At 37.8% G+C, this 19,741-nt stretch overlaps 1 protein-coding gene across 1 annotated transcript in view; it reads right to left on the bottom strand.

Moving 5' to 3' along the window:
* LOC136864016 (RING finger protein 44) overlaps positions 1-19,741 on the bottom strand; it is a 344,632-nt gene that overhangs the window by 58,980 nt on the left and 265,911 nt on the right. The window contains exon 11 of the mRNA XM_067140516.2: positions 5,479-5,649. Within this exon, the coding sequence (XP_066996617.2) occupies positions 5,479-5,649 (171 nt within the window). The remainder of the gene's footprint in view (positions 1-5,478; positions 5,650-19,741) is intronic.

Genomic DNA, 19,741 nt, shown 5'->3' with positions numbered 1-19,741 from the left:
GATTCGAGGTCTCATCCCTTCTCCTACGCATTGCTGTGAATCCATCACGTTGGTTCCTTACGTTCATTCACATAGGCTGAACTTTCCCGCTGAAATAAAGCGTCAGGTAGCGAAGTTCGAAAAGTGGGCGTTCATAATGTATCAACTGTCTCTTCACGAGGTGGAGAGGGTAAGGTCTCTCGTAAACTTGATGACGTACTTTTCCTGAAAATGGGCTGAAATTATCCTGCTGACTATGGACACCTCACAACGGCTATTGGAAAATTTACTGCAAGCTATTAATATGAACGATGTTGAAATACTTTACCCAATATGGGGTTTGTTCAGAATACGTTATAGCCGCGATACAAAGAAATGAAATGTGAAATGGACGATTAAAACCCTATATATAAATTTAAAAATGACCTATCAGTGATTAAATATATACATCTTATCAATTAATTACAGTTCAATAATTTATCACATGCTGTGATGTTCCAAACATCACATTCGCCCCTCTGAGCCTGAAACAAGTAGCACTTCCGTTGAGGGCTCACACCTACACTTTGCCACTTACGTTTCACTCGTTTTTAAAGCATTTTACAACATAATATTTTACAAAATTACATCTTGATGATTCCACCTACAACTTAATTACAACAGATAATACTGAACACTTCAAAATTTCCTTTAAAAAAAAACACCAATATTATAACTTAGCGAATTTCTGATGTCTCACTTTCTCAAATGTTCGTCATCTCTTGCTGATTTTATGAATCCAGTGTATGCAACACTTGACGATTCAATTTAGATCTGTACAAAATTTACACAAACAAAATGTATCGTATTACTCTTTCAAGTGTTTAATACGTTCTTGCTGTATGACTATCACTTTACACATGCTAACACACTCACGTGGTTTTAGCCTAGGGTAAAATTATTGCAAGTCTTTATGAAGACATAATTTAGTCTACGGAGAATTTACAAATCTTTATCTGCAATATTAATGATCCTCGTTATATTAAATCAAATACTAGATTACCCATACATGGCATTACATAAAGAGAACAGACGTAAACTTGGTAATGAATTTGTGTCAATCGTATACACACACATCGTGTAGCAAGCAAAACAAAACTTGGGAAACTCCACCTTCCAGAGAGCGGTCACTCCTCGCTGCGACAGGTGTATATTATGTAAGAGATAAGCGTGGCCTGTCCCACTGACCTATATTCCAGCTCTACGGAAAGTCCACCGGACTCGTGATATATTTACGTAAACTCCTAATGCTGTACGAACCCAGTAAAATGCAATCGCCGTCAGATAATTTATAAGCACAAGGTCCTAGTTTCTTATGTATATGATAAGGTCCTTGATATAAAACTCCAGCCAGATCATTAATAAAAGCCGTGGCCAAAACACCTGGATCATCACCTAATGCAATATTTAATGCTCTAATTAAGGCTGCAGAACTTGTCTTCGTCCCGTAGGGAACGCGCTGAAACCGATACAAGCTGTACTTATGACTAAATGCTGTCAGAGGCCTGTCCTCCACTCTTAAAGGAATCTGCCAAAAACTACTTCTTAAATCAACAGATGAAAACCATTTTTTTTTTAACCCTGAAAGCCCTGAATTAACCCTTCAATTGTCTGCGATATTAACTGGACAGCACAAATATGTCTATTCATATCCCTCACATAAATACAAAGTCTAACGCTTCCATCACACTTAGGCAGAACGATTAAAGAATTTAAATACTGGCTATTTGACACTTCAATAATCCCATCGGCTAACATAGCTTGTATCTGATCGTCAACTGCCTTGGCATATTTGTGTGGGATAGCATACCGTGGCCCGCTGAAAGGACTGTCATCCAGCACTGAAAAAGAATGTTCAAAAACATGTTTTTTACCGGGTCTCTTTTTCTACACAACACAGTACACCAACATCTTTTTGCTGTGTTTTCAACACTCGATACGTCTCTGAGATTTGGATTTCTCACTCTCGGGTGCTAATTTCCTGATAAAATGTCTTTCCTACAACCTTGGAACTGTATTATCTGATGCGCGCTGGCCTTAAATATTTTTTTCTCTGCCCGAGCGAGCGCATTTTGTAAAGAAACCTTCCACCAGCTGAACCAGATAAGATGACTGCTCAATGTTTGACCTTGCGATGTCTGAATATAATTAGAGAATTTTGGAATCCAAATTCACTGTTGAAAACTTCCCTTTGACCTGTATAATTATCCACAGTCTCCCACACCTAATTTCCAAATACTTGTTCCTCCTCATCGTCGCTCATCATTTACCAGTTCATCCGCCACAGCCACATCACCTATTTCATTATCACAGCTGCTAATACCGTCACTATTACTTCCGACTAAACTTTCATCTGATTTATACAATATTTCAAGCACACTATTGTCAGTCAAACCACGGCTGGAGCCAGCCAGTGAGCACGGCGCGTCACACGGTCTGATGAAGCTGCAGTGAGACCGAAAGCTTCAGGACGAAACTAAATGAGGGGAATAACATTTATGACTAAACAAACTCGATAAATATTTCAGATAAAAGATCGAGACATCGTCTTCCAAACGAGATATATACCATGCACAACAGGTTCTCGTATCTTATGACAGAAAGTACCACTAATTGATACCTACACAGAGTGCTCGTGGAGAGTTACGAAAATATTACAAGTCAAATATAATAAATAAACCACACTCTCAATGTATAGAGTAAAGAACATAACGTGAAAAGACAAACTTCTCAGATCATCATTTCTTTATTTTATTCTGTGAGAAAGAATGAGCAAACAGACTTTAAAAAGCAGAGATTAGTGCTCAGACTTACTTGGCAAATAGTTATCATTGCAAAAACAACTAAATTTTAACGATGTTAAATTCTTTATAACACTTATAAACCCCAAAATTTCTTCTTGGAAACAAAACAATTTGCATATCCATAACTCCAAAACTCTTTGCGCTATAGCCGTATATGCAAATCCATGTGCGAGTCTATACCACGTATAGTGGTCGGCGGCTACGGAAGAAAAGAGGGTCTATACCACGTATAGGGGTCGGCGCTGAGGGGTTACAGCCAAGTGATTAACTTGAGAATGTATTCTGGAAATGTTAGTTTATTTTGCTGGGAAAGTTCGATTGTTAACATAACGATTAAGGGGACATATCCGAATGCAAAAGATTTTACTGCCACAAAGTGTTGCGAGCGTTGTTGTTGTTATTGTATTGTTTGACATTGATTGATTGATTGAGCATTAAATGTGCTGGGATTATTAAAGTGAAAACCTTGGTCATTAACTACTTTAACTTAATTGTGTTTAGCCTTCAGCATAGAAAATTGTATGGTCATGGGGGCATCAACCTCGGTAACTTAGATTAAGGCCATATGATATTATAGCATCATTTTCCTTGCAGTCATCATCCACAATGACTTCAATGTAAATTGCAAAGTTAGATGTCTGTCCATGACGTAGTCGCAGGTCACACCAATTCAATTAAGGGTCCATGCCGTACAACCACTGTGTGGCACATACCGATTGGACTGCCTTAATTATACCAAGAGTCCAGAGTTCGTGTTACGAGGGCTGGACCGTCACGAATCATTATGATGGTACATGTAGTCTCACATGAAAGCCGAATTTAAGGATTTCCAGACTCTTTTCTTCGTTCTTAACTTGTGACAGTGGTTTCTAGTAAGGATGCCCATCAGGCAGTTAAGTTAAACTCCTAAAACCAGTATCTCTCTCCTCTGCGTTGTAATTATGGTCGATTATGTTGATCGAACAAGATAAGTTCATTTTTTTTTTTTTCCAAGTTAAACAATTCTTAAATAAATCACAATTTTTCTTAGACTGGATCTTTCATTTGGTAGATAGATTTAGATTACTGAAACCCGCCTTCTCAGTAAGTGATGAAGAACCCGTTAAAGACCCAAGAGACAGATCTCATGCCAAATGCTGATAGGTAAGGAAGGTAGGTATCCTATATGGACCCCAAGGGTTCAATACATACAGTACATACAGACATTACGGAAAATAAAAATTTGCATTTCTCCTTGTTGCTGGGGCCACAACAGAAATATCATGGTTTTTGAATTCTGAGCAATGTAAAGACTTATTTTATTTATATTGAGATAAATTAAAATTAAATTTGTCTCCAAATGGCTCCTAAAATCTCTAGAAAAGTCACTAGTCATTTTCATTGAAATTGTCACTAAATTACTAAAAAAGACTCCATATCTGGTGACTATTCTCTAGAATAGACTAGACTGATGTGAACGAACACAAGCATAGCACGCAAGAAGGAGAGATTGAAAATCGATAGACGCGTCGCAATATACAGGTTTCAATAATCATCGCACATTCGCGCAAATTTCTCACATTAATAAACGATATTTTGTTTGAAAGTGGCCAATGAGCAAAGGACTTCCAACCACAGGCGTAAAAAAAGCTGAAATGGCGGGATTTGAAAACAATTTTTTCAAGTTCACAAAAAAAAAAAAGAAGAAAAAAAGGCAAAAAGAAGAAAAAAGCTAAAAATCGGAAGAAAAAATAGAATAATCGGGAGGTGGGGAAAACTGTTGAAAATCAGGAGTCTCCCGCCTAAATCGGGAAATTTGGCAGGTATGCTTTATGTTGCACTGGCACAGATAGGTCCTAAGGTGACGATGGGATAGGAAAGGAAGCAACTGTGGCCTTATTTAAGGTAAAGCCCCAACATTTGCACGGTGTGCAAATGGGAAACAATGCAAACCATCTTCAGGGCTGCTGGTAGGGGAATTCGAACCCACTATCTCCTGAATGCAACCTGATAGCTACACAACTCAAACCATGTAGTCACTTTGCAAGGATTACGACTCACAATTGTATCATACTATATTGTACTGATTAGGTAGGAACGTTCGACAACTCTGTAATTGTGAGTCATAAACCATCAATACAGAAAAATTAAATTGAACTTATCACACATGGTAAGGATTATATCCTCAAAATGATGCACATGAAGTTATAATTACCCTGCATAATGAGTGCAACTGGAATTATTTCAATGTACATCAGTTGACTAAAGACAAACATTTTATGAAACAAGTATGTAATGAAAATAGATAAGACCCTTCCCTTTTAAAAATGGATATTTCTGTCAATTCAAGAATTCAAACTTTAATTTCTAGCCAGAAAAACTACCTGGTCCTACTATTGCGCAGTAATATCAATGATATCTTAACAGTATTCAGTAAGGTCTTACAGTGAAAGAAGCAACTTTTAAGTTGAGGAAGGGATGACTACATTAAGTTCAAAAACTACTACTTTCTGTTTTGTTAAATGAATACCTTACTGATATATGCAGAATAATTGAGTATGGCTAAAAAGACCTTCACTTTCTGGCTGTTAAAGGTCAGAAAAAAATATGTATTTACTTCTTCTGGAACAGTTAGTTTCAATTATGTTAATACAAACACAGATGTTAGGGAACTTACTTGTAGGAAGGTAGCTGCTCAGTTTCTGCCTTTGAAAGTCCTCGTGGTTTGGCTTCACCCAGCCTCTCTGCTAGATTCAGCAATGCTTCATAATTTTCAGTCTCATTTGTTTCTGGGGTACCAAGCTCTGCTTGATTATATGGTGACAAAGGAGGATTTGAAAACATTGCACTGAAAGTAGATCAATGTGACATTACTAAATAAATTCCAACACACAACATAATGCTGAAGAAATACCATACATAAAAAAAGCATAAATTAAAAATCAATACAAACATACGCAAATAAACATCTTCAAGTAATGTACGGTGTTGCTTCTTGAACCAGCAAACCACATTCATACCTGAACTTTAGATACTTTGATCCTCATGACAACAAAAAATCTACAAACAAATTCCTCAAATGATATTTCTACTGAAGACCTTATTTACTTAGCTTACTCACTGTGTGTTTCTAAATTCCAGCCAAAATTTGTGACTTACAGAGATTTAAAAAACAAGGACTGGCAGCAACTGAAACACGATGCATTCAACAGTGTTTGGGATAATTTAATTTTGAAAATATTATGACAAACCTGCACCTAAGAGAAGAGCAAAGTTCTCCGGACCAGCCATCCTTAGTTGACAACTGACCTAAAATCTATAATGGGCGCATCGTGATACACAGTATCAAGGTTATAAGCAAACCTCATCACCAGATAAGCTGCATGTGAAAAACACTGAATTCCCAGAAACAGATCCGTAACAAGAAATGTTTAGGTAATAACAAACAGTAGAATCAATTGGAAACAACACCAATCAAAGAACTGGTAAACCGTATGATCATCACAAAGGTCCAATATCCCTCTTGAGGTTGCAAAATCCCTGTCAATGAGCTAGATAATTACTTGGCTAAGAAAGTCCAAAGAAAAAGAACAACGAACAACAATCAGTACTAAATGCTATCCACCACTGGTTATTTTGCAGCAAATGAAAAGATGAATTTATTGTTCACATGCCAAGTCTCCTGCAAAAGCCGTACCAGAATTTCATCCTGTATCCATATTTTCAGACCTCTCTAAAGCCCTAGAAAAGCTAATACATGGATAACTGATGCAATATTTGGAAAAATATTCACCGTTTGATCCCCTTCAATCAGGTTTTGGGAAAGGACATAGCAACACAGCACTGTGACAGCCCTATTTAGAATTACGGACAGCATTATCAGAAATGGTACAGACAGGAAATTTACACTTCAAACTCTCCTAGAACCCAGATATGCATTTGACACTCTTAATATTGACATCTTGTTAGCCAAGTTGTAGGACTTCACCCCGATTCTGCTGCATTACAGCTGTTCTACTCATACCTCGCAAATAGACATTGGCATGTAGTGTTAAACAATAAAACATCAGAGAGGAGTAAAATTACAGGCATCCAACAAGGATCTGTACTTGGACCTAATATATATATATATATTTTTTAATGCTATTTGCTTTACGTCACACCGACACAGATGTCTTATAGCGACGATGGGATAGGAAAGGCCTAGGAATGGGAAGGAAGCGGCCGTGGCCTTAATTGAAGGTACAGCCTGGTGAGAAAATGGGAAACCACGGAAAACTATCTTCAGGGCTTTGCGAGTGACTAATCTCATGTTTTAATCCGTATTGAAATCTGTTGATTTACAATAACAAAGTTTTAATATGATCCACCTATTCAATACATTACAGTATAATGTTGTCACATTTAAAATATCTTCATTAGTTAAAAAGTTTTATGTGGGACATGTTTCGCTCCCTTACAAAGCATCAGCCAAATCTGAATCTCAAAGAATGGTTATGTTCATATGACTTAAGAACTATTTGACTATTTTCACAAACTTAAAACTTACTCTCTTAGAATATCATAAAATACAGAATCTTTGGATACATGCCATAATAGGAAAGATACATTAAAATTGTGGAAGAATGAATTCTAAAATATTTAAAACAAGTAGCATGTCTAAAATCTTAGAAAGACGTGAAAATCAATCTTAAGAGCTAAATTTGAAGATTTTCTTGGCAATGAGATCTGGTAGAATGGTTATTTATCCCATGTGGATAAGTCTATAAAGATTCAAATATCTCGTCAATTTGATGATTGAACTTGTGACAGGATGAATGTTGGTCTTCAAGAAATTTGAATGCTTGTTGTCATTTGACCTCGGCAAATGCTGTTGAATAAATATGCTCTTATTGACGTCAGTATGTTGAAATAATGGATTTAATAAGGCATGATTGAAAGGGACGTAAATCAACGATCATATTTAAAAGTTGTTGCTTAGTTTATCTTGTATGTCCCTCCAATTGCTGTTTGTCAGTTTGGTGTTATCCGAGGTTGTATGGTGACTGCCTGTTCCGTGTCTCACAGCATTTAGTACTGATTGTTGTTCGTTCTTTTTTCTTTGGACTTTCCTAGCCAAGTTAGCTCATCGACAGGGATTCTGCGACCTCAAGGTAGAATGTTAAAAAATATTTCCTATTTCACACCTAGGATTTAAAATACACTGACTGACAGTGACAATGCAACACCAAGGAGGAGTGGTTCGAAAGGGATGAAAGTTGGGGAAAAAACAGAGACGGCACGGATGAATAATTGATGTTTATTTCAAACCGATATGCAGGTTACACAATGCGCACGGCATCGACTCAGTAGGATGTAGGACCACCGCGAGCGGCGATGCACGCAGAAACACGGAGAGGTACAGAGTCAATAAGAGTGCGGATGGTGTCCTGAGGGATGGTTCTCCATTCTCTGTCAACCATTTGCCACAGTTGGTCGTCCGTACGAGGCTGGGGCAGAGTTTGCAAACGGCGTCCAATGAGATCCCACACGTGTTCGATTGGTGAGAGATCCGGAGAGTACGCTGGCCACGGAAGCATCTGTACACCTCGTAGAGCCTGTTGGGAGATGCGAGCAGTGTGTGGGCGGGCATTATCCTGCTGAAACAGAGCATTGGGCAGCCCCTGAAGGTACGGGAGTGCCACCGGCCGCAGCACATGCTGCACGTAGCGGTGGGCATTTAACGTGCCTTGAATACGCACTAGAGGTGACGTGGAATCATACGCAATAGCGCCCCAAACCATGATGCCGCGTTGTCTAGCGGTAGGGCGCTCCACAGTTACTGCCGGATTTGACCTTTCTCCACGCCGACGCCAAACTCGTCTGCGGTGACTATCACTGACAGAACAGAAGCGTGACTCATCGGAGAACACGACGTTTCGCCAATCCCTCATCCAAGTCGCTCTAGCCCGGCACCATGCCAGGCGTGCATGTCTATGCTGTGGAATCAATGGTAGTCTTCTGAGCGGACGCCAGGAGTGCAGGCCTCCTTCAACCAATCGACGGGAAATTGTTCTGGTCGATATTGGAACAGCCAGGGTGTCTTGCACATGCTGAAGAATGGCGGTTGACGTGGCGTGCGGGGCTGCCACCGCTTGGCGGCGGATGCGCCGATCCTCGCGTGCTGACGTCACTCGGGCTGCGCCTGGACCCCTCGCACGTGCCACATGTCCCTGCGCCAACCATCTTCGCCACACGCGCTGCACCGTGGACACATCCCTATGGGTATCGGCTGCGATTTGACGAAGCGACCAACCTGCCCTTCTCAACCCGATCACCATACCCCCCGTAAAGTCGTCTGTCTGCTGGAAATGCCTCCGTTGACGGCGGCCTGGCATTCTTAGCTATACACGTGTCCTGTGGCACACGACAACACGTTCTACAATGACTGTCGGCTGAGAAATCATGGTACGAAGTGGGCCATTCGCCAACGCCGTGTCCCATTTATCGTTCGCTACGTGCGCAGCACAGCGGCACATTTCACATCATGAGCATACCTCAGTGACGTCAGTCTACCCTGCAATTGGCATAAAGTTCTGACCACTCCTTCATGGTGTTGCATTTGCTCTGTCAGTCAGTGTATATACCAGTATTTGGAATTTTGTTTTCGTACGTTAAATCATTTTGGAGGAAGAAATGAATATATTTGCTTTGGGATCTTAACCCCATTTAATTCTCTGGGTGGCTAAATTTGTTTCAAACCTTCCGTTATTTAATACCTAGGATATCATTTGAAATTTCAACTTCATAATTCAAACGGTTTCATGAAAATGCATGTTTTTAGTCATCATTCCTCACCCCCAACGTGCCCCAGTCAAAACCCCCTTAAGGGTGTATTGTTTTAAGTCCACTTCATATTTTTTTTATCCTAAAAAATAATCAACTCCTTTTTCAGTCCTTTCAGTCCACCCCCATAGGTTTTCTTTCGTAACAAAAAAAGGCGTGTTACTTTATTTTTAAGAGATTAAAAATACCGATTTTCATGTCTGTAATATGTAGTAAATTTGAGATAGACTGCAGATATGTTCATTTTAAAAATTCACCCCCTTTAACACTTCCCCGTTTGTGGATCTTCAGAAAAATTGTGAGTGTCCCTTTACTTTTACAGGAAATGCCAAATATCAATTTTCACGTCTGTAACATGTTACACTTGAGATATACTTATTTTAAAAATTGAACCCTTTGTCATTCCTATTTACATCCTTTTAAATAGATTTTCCAAAAACAAAAAAATGTGTTTATTTTTAAAGAAGATTCCAAATACCAATTTTCATGTCTTTAAACTCAAGAGAGCCCAAGAGAGTTTCGTCGGTCTGCCATCTAGTAGGCCTAGAGTAAAATGGAACATCAAAATTGACGAGCAGACAGCCAGATTGCGTCAAATTGAAATTGAAATGTTTAAATTGAAATGTTTATGTCTCTAAACTGTTCAGTTTTGAGATACACACTCATTTTAAAAATTCATACCCCCCGCCCCTTTTCAACTGCTTAGCGATAGAATATACAAAAATCCTCCCTTAATGAGCACCTACAATGTAATATAAATGTATTCTCAAAATTTCATTTCTTAAAGTCAAACAGTTTTGGCTTGGGGATGATTAAATCAGTCAGTCAGGACGTTACACACACACACAGAGAGAGAGAGAGAGAGAGAGAGAGAGAGAGAGAGAGAGAGTGTGTGTGTGTGTGTGTGTGTTATCCGCGGCTTTGCTCACATGGATTCCGTAATTTGATCAAAGTAATCTTTCCTCACTACTGCACTAAGACATTTTATGAAAATTCCTAAGGTATAAAAACTCACCGAAAAACTGAGTTTCATTTACCCCAGTACCTCTTTGCAAACACATTTATGGTATTGCCTTTTGGGGCTAAGATGACCTGGCTACTGGCAGAGCTAACTCTGGATCATACAACATAACATTCCATGTGAGAAACAGCCCTCTCCTTTATAAAGAAAAAAAAATACGTGTTTTTAAAAGGCGATTAAAAATAAAGATTTCCATGTCTGTAACACCTGTAATTTTTTAGATATTATCCTCAAAAAGCATTCAACCCCTTTTTCATCCCTCCTAGTGGGATTTTCTGAAAACAAAAAAATACATGTTTCCTCATTTTTAAAGGAAATTCTAAATACCAATTTTTACATTTGTAAAGTTATAAAGTTTTGAGATACACACACACACACACACACACACACACACACACACACACACACACACACACACACACACACACACACACACACACATTTTAAAAATTCACCCCCCGTTTTCACCCCCTTAGCGATGGAATATCCAAAAATCCTCCCTTAGCGAGCACCTACATTGTAATACAAATGTATCCTCAAAATTTAATTTCCTTAAGCCCAGTAGTTTTGGCTCTGCGATGATGAACGAGTCGGTCAGTCAGTCAGTCAGTCAGTCAGTCAGGACTTGTTCTTTTATATATATAGACTAGCAGTTACCAGCGGCTTCGCTCGCGTGGATTTCATAAGATAATGAAAGCAATTGTTCCTCGGTACTGTACTAAAACATTATCTGAAAATCCCTGAAGTATAAACATTCACCGACAAATTGAGTTTCATTTACCCTGGAAACGCTTTGTAAACCACGTTTGTGTTATTGCCTTTTGTGGCTAAGATGACCATGCAACATAGAACTGTACATATGAGAGACAGTCCTACCTCAAATCGAAAAAAAAAAAGTTTATTTTAAAAGTAGATTCCAAATATTTATCTCCACTTCGTAACATTTTCATTTTTTGAGATAGGCTATAAGAATCCCCATAAAAGAATTTAACCCCTTTATCAGCCCTTCCCATTTTTTTTTAAACAAAAAGAAATACATGTTCCTTTACTTTTAAAGGAGATTCCAAATACTAATTTTCGCGTCTGTAAGATCATCAGTTTGTGAGATATAAGCATCCTCGTTAAAAATTATTCACCTTTTTCTTCACTTCTTTTCACCCCACGTTAAGTGCCTTTTCCGAAAACAAAAAGTACGTGTTCCTGTATTTTTAAAGGACATTCCAAATACCAAGTTTCCTGTCTGTAACATGTTAAGTTCTTAACACATACTGTAGATATAACGGAACTCATTTTCAAAATCACCCACTTTTTCAATTCTTTTTCAACCCCTTAAGTGGATTTTCCGAAAACAAAAAAGTATGTGTTTTTTCTTTTAAAGGAGATTCAAAATACCAAATTTCACGTCTGTAACATCTTCAGTTTCTGAGATATAAGTATCCTCTTAAACAGAATTCAATTCCTCCTTTACTTATTTTCACCCCTCCCCCCCCCCCCCCAAAGTTTATTTTCCGAAAACTAAAAATACATGTTTTCTAAAAAGGAGATTCCAAATACCAAGTTTCACATCTGTAACATCCTTATCTTTTAGAGAAATAAGTATCCTCATAGAAATAATTCAACGATTATTTCAATTCTTTTCCCCCGTAAGTGGATTTCCGAAAACAAAAGAAGACGTGTTTCTTTATTATTAAAGACGATTCCAAATACCAATTCCCATGTCTGTATCAACTTAACTTTTCATAAGATATAAGTATTCTCATACAAATAATTCAATACATTTTTCAATTCTTTCACCCCTTAATTGAGTTTTCCGAAATCAAAGGAATATGTGTTACTTTACTTCTAAAGGGGAATCCAAACACCAATATTCATGTCTGCAACATCTATAGTTTGAGATATATGTAGACTCCTATAAATAATTTAACTAATTTTTCAATTTAATTTTTTTTTTTGCTAGGGGCTTTACGTCGCACCGACACAGATAGGTCTTATGGCGACGATGGGATAGGAAAGGCCTAGGAGTTGGAAGGAAGCGGCCATGGCCTTAATTAAGGTACAGCCTGGTGTGAAAATGGGAAACCACGGAAAACCATTTTCAGGGCTGCCGATAGTGGGATTCAAACCTACTATCTCCCGGATGCAAGCTCACAGCCGCGCGCCTCTACGCGCACGGCCAACTCGCCCGGTTTTCAATTTAATCACCCCGCCTATGCGGACTTTCCGAAAACAAAAAAAATATGCATTTCTATATGAGACTCCAACCACCAATTTTTATGGCTGTAACGTCGCCAGTTTTTGAAATAAGTATACTAATAAAAAGAATTCAACCTACTTTTCAGCACTTTCTAGCCGCCCCTCCCCCAAGTGGTTTTTCCGAAAACAAAATACGTGTTTCTTATTTTTGAAAGGGATTAAAAGTACCAATTTTCACTTCTGTAACATGTTAAGTTTTCGAGAGATACTGTAGATATGCTCATTCTAAAAATTTACCCCTTTTTTTGTTCCCCTTAAGTGGATTTTCCAAAAAAAAAAAAAAATCTATGTCTCTTTACTTTTAAAGGAGATTCCAAGTACTAGTTTTCAAGTATGTAAATTGTCTGAGATATTTTGTAGGCCTAGATATATACTTTTTTAAATTCCACCCCGTTTGTTACTCCATTTCACCCCTTATTAATTGGATTCTTCAAAAAGGAAGGAATACGTGCTTCTTTATTTTTAAAGGAGATTCCAATTACCAGTTTTCATGTCTGCAGTATCTTTAGTTTTTGAGATATAAGTATCCTCATAAAAGGTATTCAACCATTCCCCCCAGTTTTTCACCCCCTTAATGGGATTTTGCAAAAAAAAAAAAAAACACGCGTTTTCTTATTTCTAAAGGAGATTCCAAATACCAAGTTTTACGTCTGTAAACATTTAAGTTTTTGAGATATAAATATTTTCATTTAAAAATTTCACCTCCTTTTCACTCCCTTAGTAACAAAAAAGTATGCGTTTCTTTATTTTTAAAGGAGATTCTAAATACCAATTTTTACATCTGTAAACTTTTAAAGTTTTGAGATATAGATACACTAATTTTAAAAATGTCTAATAATTCACCCCATTTGTCACTCCTGTTTAACCCCCATTAATTGGATTTTACAAAAACAAAAAATACGTGTTCCTTTACTTTTAAAGGAGATTCCAAATACCAAATTTCATGTCTTTAAACTGTTCAGTTTTCGAGATATAGATACACTCATTTTAAAAATTCACCCCCCTTTTCACCCCGTTAGCGATGGTATATCCAAAAATCCTCCCTTAGCGAGCACCTACTTTGTAATATGAACGAATTGTCACAATTTCATTCCTTTATGTTCAGTAGTTTTGGCTCGGTGATGATGAATCAGTCAATCACTCTGGCCAAGTTATTTTATATATATATATATATATATATATAGACTAGCTTCGCTACAGTACTATACTGAAATTTATAACCGAATGCCTAATGTTTTATATATAATCCGCCAAAATTCACGATCTGACTCGTTTTCTGAGAGATTACGGCAAAGTTCGTCCCATTTTTCAATCTTTCTTTCCAGCAATCGATTTCGTACTTCCCGGGCTAGGTCCAGGTATTCCACCCGGTCAGTTGGTGCCCTAAATCTTTGCCATCTTTTCATATAAGCATTCTTAATATGGATCAAATCCCTGAGGAGATCCGGCGTGGTGTCGTCTTGGGTGCCTTGCTGGTACTGAACCCGCAACCGGACTGCATTCGTAATAATTACACGGCCAGAACCTGTTTCCAAAGCGGTCCGCACATTTTGACGACTGTCCAGATTCTTCTTCTTCTTATTGTTATTTATTTTCTGGACCCCACAGCAAGATGCAAGACCGCTACTTGGCGGTAAAATACATCTACTGACAATATGGCCAGCACCATTGTCGCGCGTAGGCAAGATGCGCGGGATTTCTGGCGATACGAATGATATACTTCAGTGTATTATTGACCTTATTAGAGAGGTGAACAATAGCACGGTCAATATCATTCCTATCGTTTATCTCCAATGTGTTTGAATTTTTATGTATATGCCAGGATAATCTACTGTAATCTAAGAACATTCTCCAAAGGAAAAGATGCCTCCTGAAAATGAATCCAGGAAAGATTAAAAATGATCTGTTTATGATCAGAATAAGTACACCGAAAATCTACAGCCTCTTTCCAGTCATTCGACCGGGTCAGGAATGGAATGAATGAAGCCCCCATCTAGCGACGAGGATAGGAATTGTGCCGGCTGAAGAAGCCTGTCGCACTCCTCTGGGGCAATGATTAATGAATGACAAATGAAATGATATTGGAGAATGTTGCTGGAATGAATGATGACCGGGAAAGACGGAGTAATTCTCTTTTTTCCACTTCTTTCACACTGCCTCCCCACCCACCTAGAGTGAATTTTCTGGCAAAAAATACTAATTTCTTTAATAGTAAGCATCGTCTAAATACCAACTATCACAACTCTAGCATCTTCAGATTGAGATATGTGTCCCCATGAAAGGAATTCAACTCAGTTTCACTTCCGCCCCCCAAAATGATTTCCCCCATAACGCGTTTTCCTTTGTTTTCAAAGAAGATCCATATACCAATTCTCACGTTTGTAACATCTTCAACTTTTCAGATATCCGTATCCTAATTAAAATAATTCATCCCCATTTTCAGAGACTTTTACCCCCCCTCCCTACCCAAGTGGTTTTTCAGGAAACTAAAACTACACTTTTCTTTATTTTTAATACAGATAAAAAAATACCTTTTTCACTTCTGTAACATGTTAAGTTTTTGAGATATACTGTAGAAATTATCCTTTTAAAATTCCACTGCCTTTTTAGTTCCCCTTAAGTGGATTTTTCAAAAACAAATCACCTATGTTTCTTTACTTTTACAGGAGATTCCAAATACTAATTTTTACGTCTATAACATTTTACGTTTCTGAGATATACTGTAGATTTAGTGTTTGTAAAAATTTACCCCAATTTGTCACTCCTGTTTAACCCCCACTAATTGGATTTTCCAAAAACAAAAAAATACATGTTTCTTTATTTTTAAAGGAGATCCCAAATACCAACCTGTAATATCTTCAATTTCTGAGATACAAGTGTCCTCATTAAAGGCACTCAACCCTTTTTTCGCCCTTTCTCACCCCTCCTATTAGGATTTTCAGGAAACAAGAAATACGTGTTTATTTTTAAAAGGGGCTGCCTGGCCGAGGCAGTAAAGGCGTGCTTGGTTCGCTCGGAAGGACGTGGGTTCGAATCCCCGCCAGGAAGTCGTAAAATTTAAGAAATGAGATTTCCACTTCTGGAGGTGTATATGGCCCTGAGGTTCACTCAGCCTACCAAAAATGAGTACCAGGTTAATTCCTGGGGGCAAAGGCAGCCGGTCTTAGAGCTAACCACTCTACCCCATCAAGTGCCGAGTTTGCAGATAGTGGAAGCCTTTATCTTCCACCCCTCCAAAGGCCTTTAAGGCCTGTACAGAGATGGCTTTGCTTTATTTTTAAAGGAGGTTCTAAATATCAATTTTTACATCTGTAAACTTTTAAAGTTTTGAGATACAGATACACTCATTTTAAAATTTCACCCCCCTTTTCACCCCTTTAGCGACGGAATATCCAAAAATCCTCTCTTAGCGAGCACCTACATATTAATGTGAATGTATCCCCAAAATTTCATTTCTTTATATCTAGTAGTTTTGGCTCTCAGTCAGTCAGCACAAGTTACTTTATATATAATTGTTCAGATAGACTGTAAGCTCCTGTGAATCAATGTTTGAGCGAGTGATGTGATTTGAGGTGCGGCCTTTGTATTTACTGTGTACAGAATTACCTGTGAAATTGGTGCCATAACTTCCACCAAATTATGTTTTTGGGGATCCACATGGAAGCATTAACCATTCTCTGTAATGGTGATGAACAGCTGTGAGGTCCAGAAGATAGAAAAGCATTGTGTAAATAGAGTTAGGAAATTAATGTTATTGGCTTTATGTCCCACTAACTACTTTTACAGATTTTGAAGATGCTGAGGTGCCAGAATTTAGTCCTGCAGGAGTTTTTTCATGCCAGAAAATCTAAGGACATGAGGCTGGCGTATTTGAGAAACTTCGAATACCACTGGACTGGGCTAGGATCGAACCTGCCAAACTGGGTCAGAGGGCCGGCACCTCGACAGTCAGAACCACTCAGCCCGGCAATAGAGTTAGGGAGAAACTTAGCTAATAAGTGTATCCAAATCTAAGACAGGTGGTAGTGTCGAGTTCTCACAGATAGGTAACAGCGAGTGTTATTAACGTTGTTGTGAGAATGACCCCCTAAATTAATGGATTGTATTTAGTGAAATATAAATGCGAGTGTTCATACAGGATTGTGGGAATTTCTAGCTATTTAACTGCTTGATGACTTTATTATGTATAATTTTGGGTTATAATTATGAGCCATATCAATTAAATAAGATTTGTTTAGTCAAGTAAATTCAATCAGTTATCAGCTTATTTCATTAGTGGAGTCATACCTGGCTTATAACTATCATTTTCAGGAATGAGCAAGTGTCAGGTAATGTTATACCAGCCGACCTGGATTCCCGCTAGCTTATGATAAAACTCTAGAACCTGGAAGATGATTTCTCACACTCAACTTAATTCACTATTTATTTTCTTTGGTTCTATTACAGAAGTATCAATCAATCAATCAATCAATCAATCAAATCACTACTGATCTGCATTTAGGTCAGTCGCCCAGGTGGCAGATTCCCTATCTGTTGTTTTCCTACCCTTTTCTTAAATGATCTCAAAGAAATTGCAAAAAATTGAACATTTCCCTTGGTAAGTTATTCCAAATCCCTAACTCCCCTTCCTATAAACAAATATTTGCCCCAATTTGTCCTCTTGAATTCCAACTTAATCTTCATATTGTGATCTTTCCTACTTTAAAGACACCACTCAAACTTATTCATCTAATGATGTCCTCCCACACCATCTCTCCACTGACAGCTCGGAACAAACCACTTAATCGAGCAGCTCGTCTCCTTTCTCCCAAAACTTCCCAGCCCTAACTTTGCAACATTTTTGTAATGATACTCTTTTGTCGGAAATCACCCAGAACAAATTGAGCTGCCTTTCTTTGGATATTTTCCAGTTCTTGAATCAAGTGATCCTGGTGAGGGTCCCATACACTGGAACCATACTCTAATTGGGGTCTTACCACAGACTTATACGCCGTGTCCTTTACATCCTTACAACCCCTAAATACCCTCATAACCATGTGCAGAGATATGTATCCTTTATTAACAATCATATTTATGGGATTACCCAAATGAAGGTCTTTTCTTATATTAACACCTAGGTACATACAATGATCGCCAAAAGGAACTTTCACCCTATCAACGCAGTAATTAAAATTGACAGGACTTTGCCTATTTGTGAAACTCACAACCTGACTTTTAACCGCGTTGATCATCATACCATTGCCCACCATCCATCTCACAACACTATCGAGGTTACCCTGCAGCCGCTCACAATCTTTTAATTTATTACTCTGTACAGAATAACATCATCTGCAAACAGCCTTATCTCTGATTACACTTCTTTACACATATATCTATATATATAAAATAGCTTGTCCTGACTGACTGATTCATCATCGCCGAGCCAAAACTACTGGACATAAAGAAATGAAATTTTGGGGATATATTCATATTATGATGTAGGTGCTCGCTAAGAGAGGATTTTTGGATATTCCTTCGGTAAGGGGGTGAAAATGGGGGTGAAATTTTAAAATGAGTGTATCTATATCTCAAAACTTTTAAAGTTTATAGATGTAAGAATTGGTATTTAGAATCTCCTTTAAAAATAAAGAAACACGTATTCTTTTGTTTTCGGAAAATCCCAATAGGAAGGGTGTAAAAGGGTAAATAATGGGTTGAATGCCTTTCATGAGGCTACTTATATTTCAGAACCGGAAGATATTACAGACCTGAAAATTGGTATTTTGGATCTACTTTAAAAGTAAAGAAACACGTATTTCTTCGTTTTTGGAAAATCCAAATATTGAGGGGGGAAAAGGGGGGGTGAATTTTTTAAAATGAGTGTGTCTACATCTTAAAACTTTAAAATTTACAGATATCAAAATTGGTAGTTAGAATCTCCTCTAAAAATAATGGAACACGTTTTTTTTGTTTTCTGTAAATCCTAATAGGAGGGATGTAAAAGGGTGAAGAATGGGTTGAATGCCTTGAGGATACACATATCTCAGAAACTAAGGATATTACAGAACTGATAATTTGCACATGGGATCTCCTTTAAAAATTAAGAAACACGTATTTTTTAGTTTTTGGAAAAGCCAATTAATGGCGGTTAAACAGGAGTGACAAATTGGGGTGAATATCTACAGAATATCTTGGAAACGTAAAATGTTACAGACGTAAAGAGTGGGTGTAAATCTCCTGTAAATGTAAAGAAATATAGGCGATTTGTTTTTGAAAACTCCACTTAAGGGGAACTTAAAAGGGGTGAAATTTTAAAATGAGAATATTTACAGTATATCTAAAAAAAACTTAACATGTTACAGAAGTGAAAAATGGTATTTGTTATCTCTATTAAACATAAAGAAACGTGTACTTTTAGTTTTCGAAAATACCACTTGGGTGGAAGGGGGGGGGGGGGCGGGTAAAAGTGACAGAAAATGGTGATGAATTCTTTTAATTAGGCTACTGATATCTCAAAAATGAAGATGTTACAGACGTGAAATTTGATATTTGCAATCTGCTTTAAAAGTAAAGAAACACGTATTCTCGGAAAATCCAATGAAGGGGGGGGGGGGGGGGTGAAAGAATTGAAAAATTAATTGACTGAATTGTATGAGAATACATACATCTAATAAAAACTAAAGTTGTTACAGACGTGAAAATTCTTATTTGGACCTCCTTTAAAAACAAAGAAGAACGCGTTTTGGTGGGGAAACCATCTTGGAGGGCGGGAGTGTAAAGGAGTTTAATTCCTTTCATGAGGACACATAAATCGAAAACTGAAGAAGTTAGAGTCGTGATAATTGGTATTTAGAAGATCCTT

Source organism: Anabrus simplex, chromosome 2, assembly GCF_040414725.1.
Source record: "Anabrus simplex isolate iqAnaSimp1 chromosome 2, ASM4041472v1, whole genome shotgun sequence".
NCBI lineage: Eukaryota > Metazoa > Arthropoda > Insecta > Orthoptera > Tettigoniidae > Anabrus > Anabrus simplex.
The sequence above is the reverse complement of the archived record's forward strand: the minus strand, read 5'-3'. Positions and strand labels throughout refer to the sequence as shown.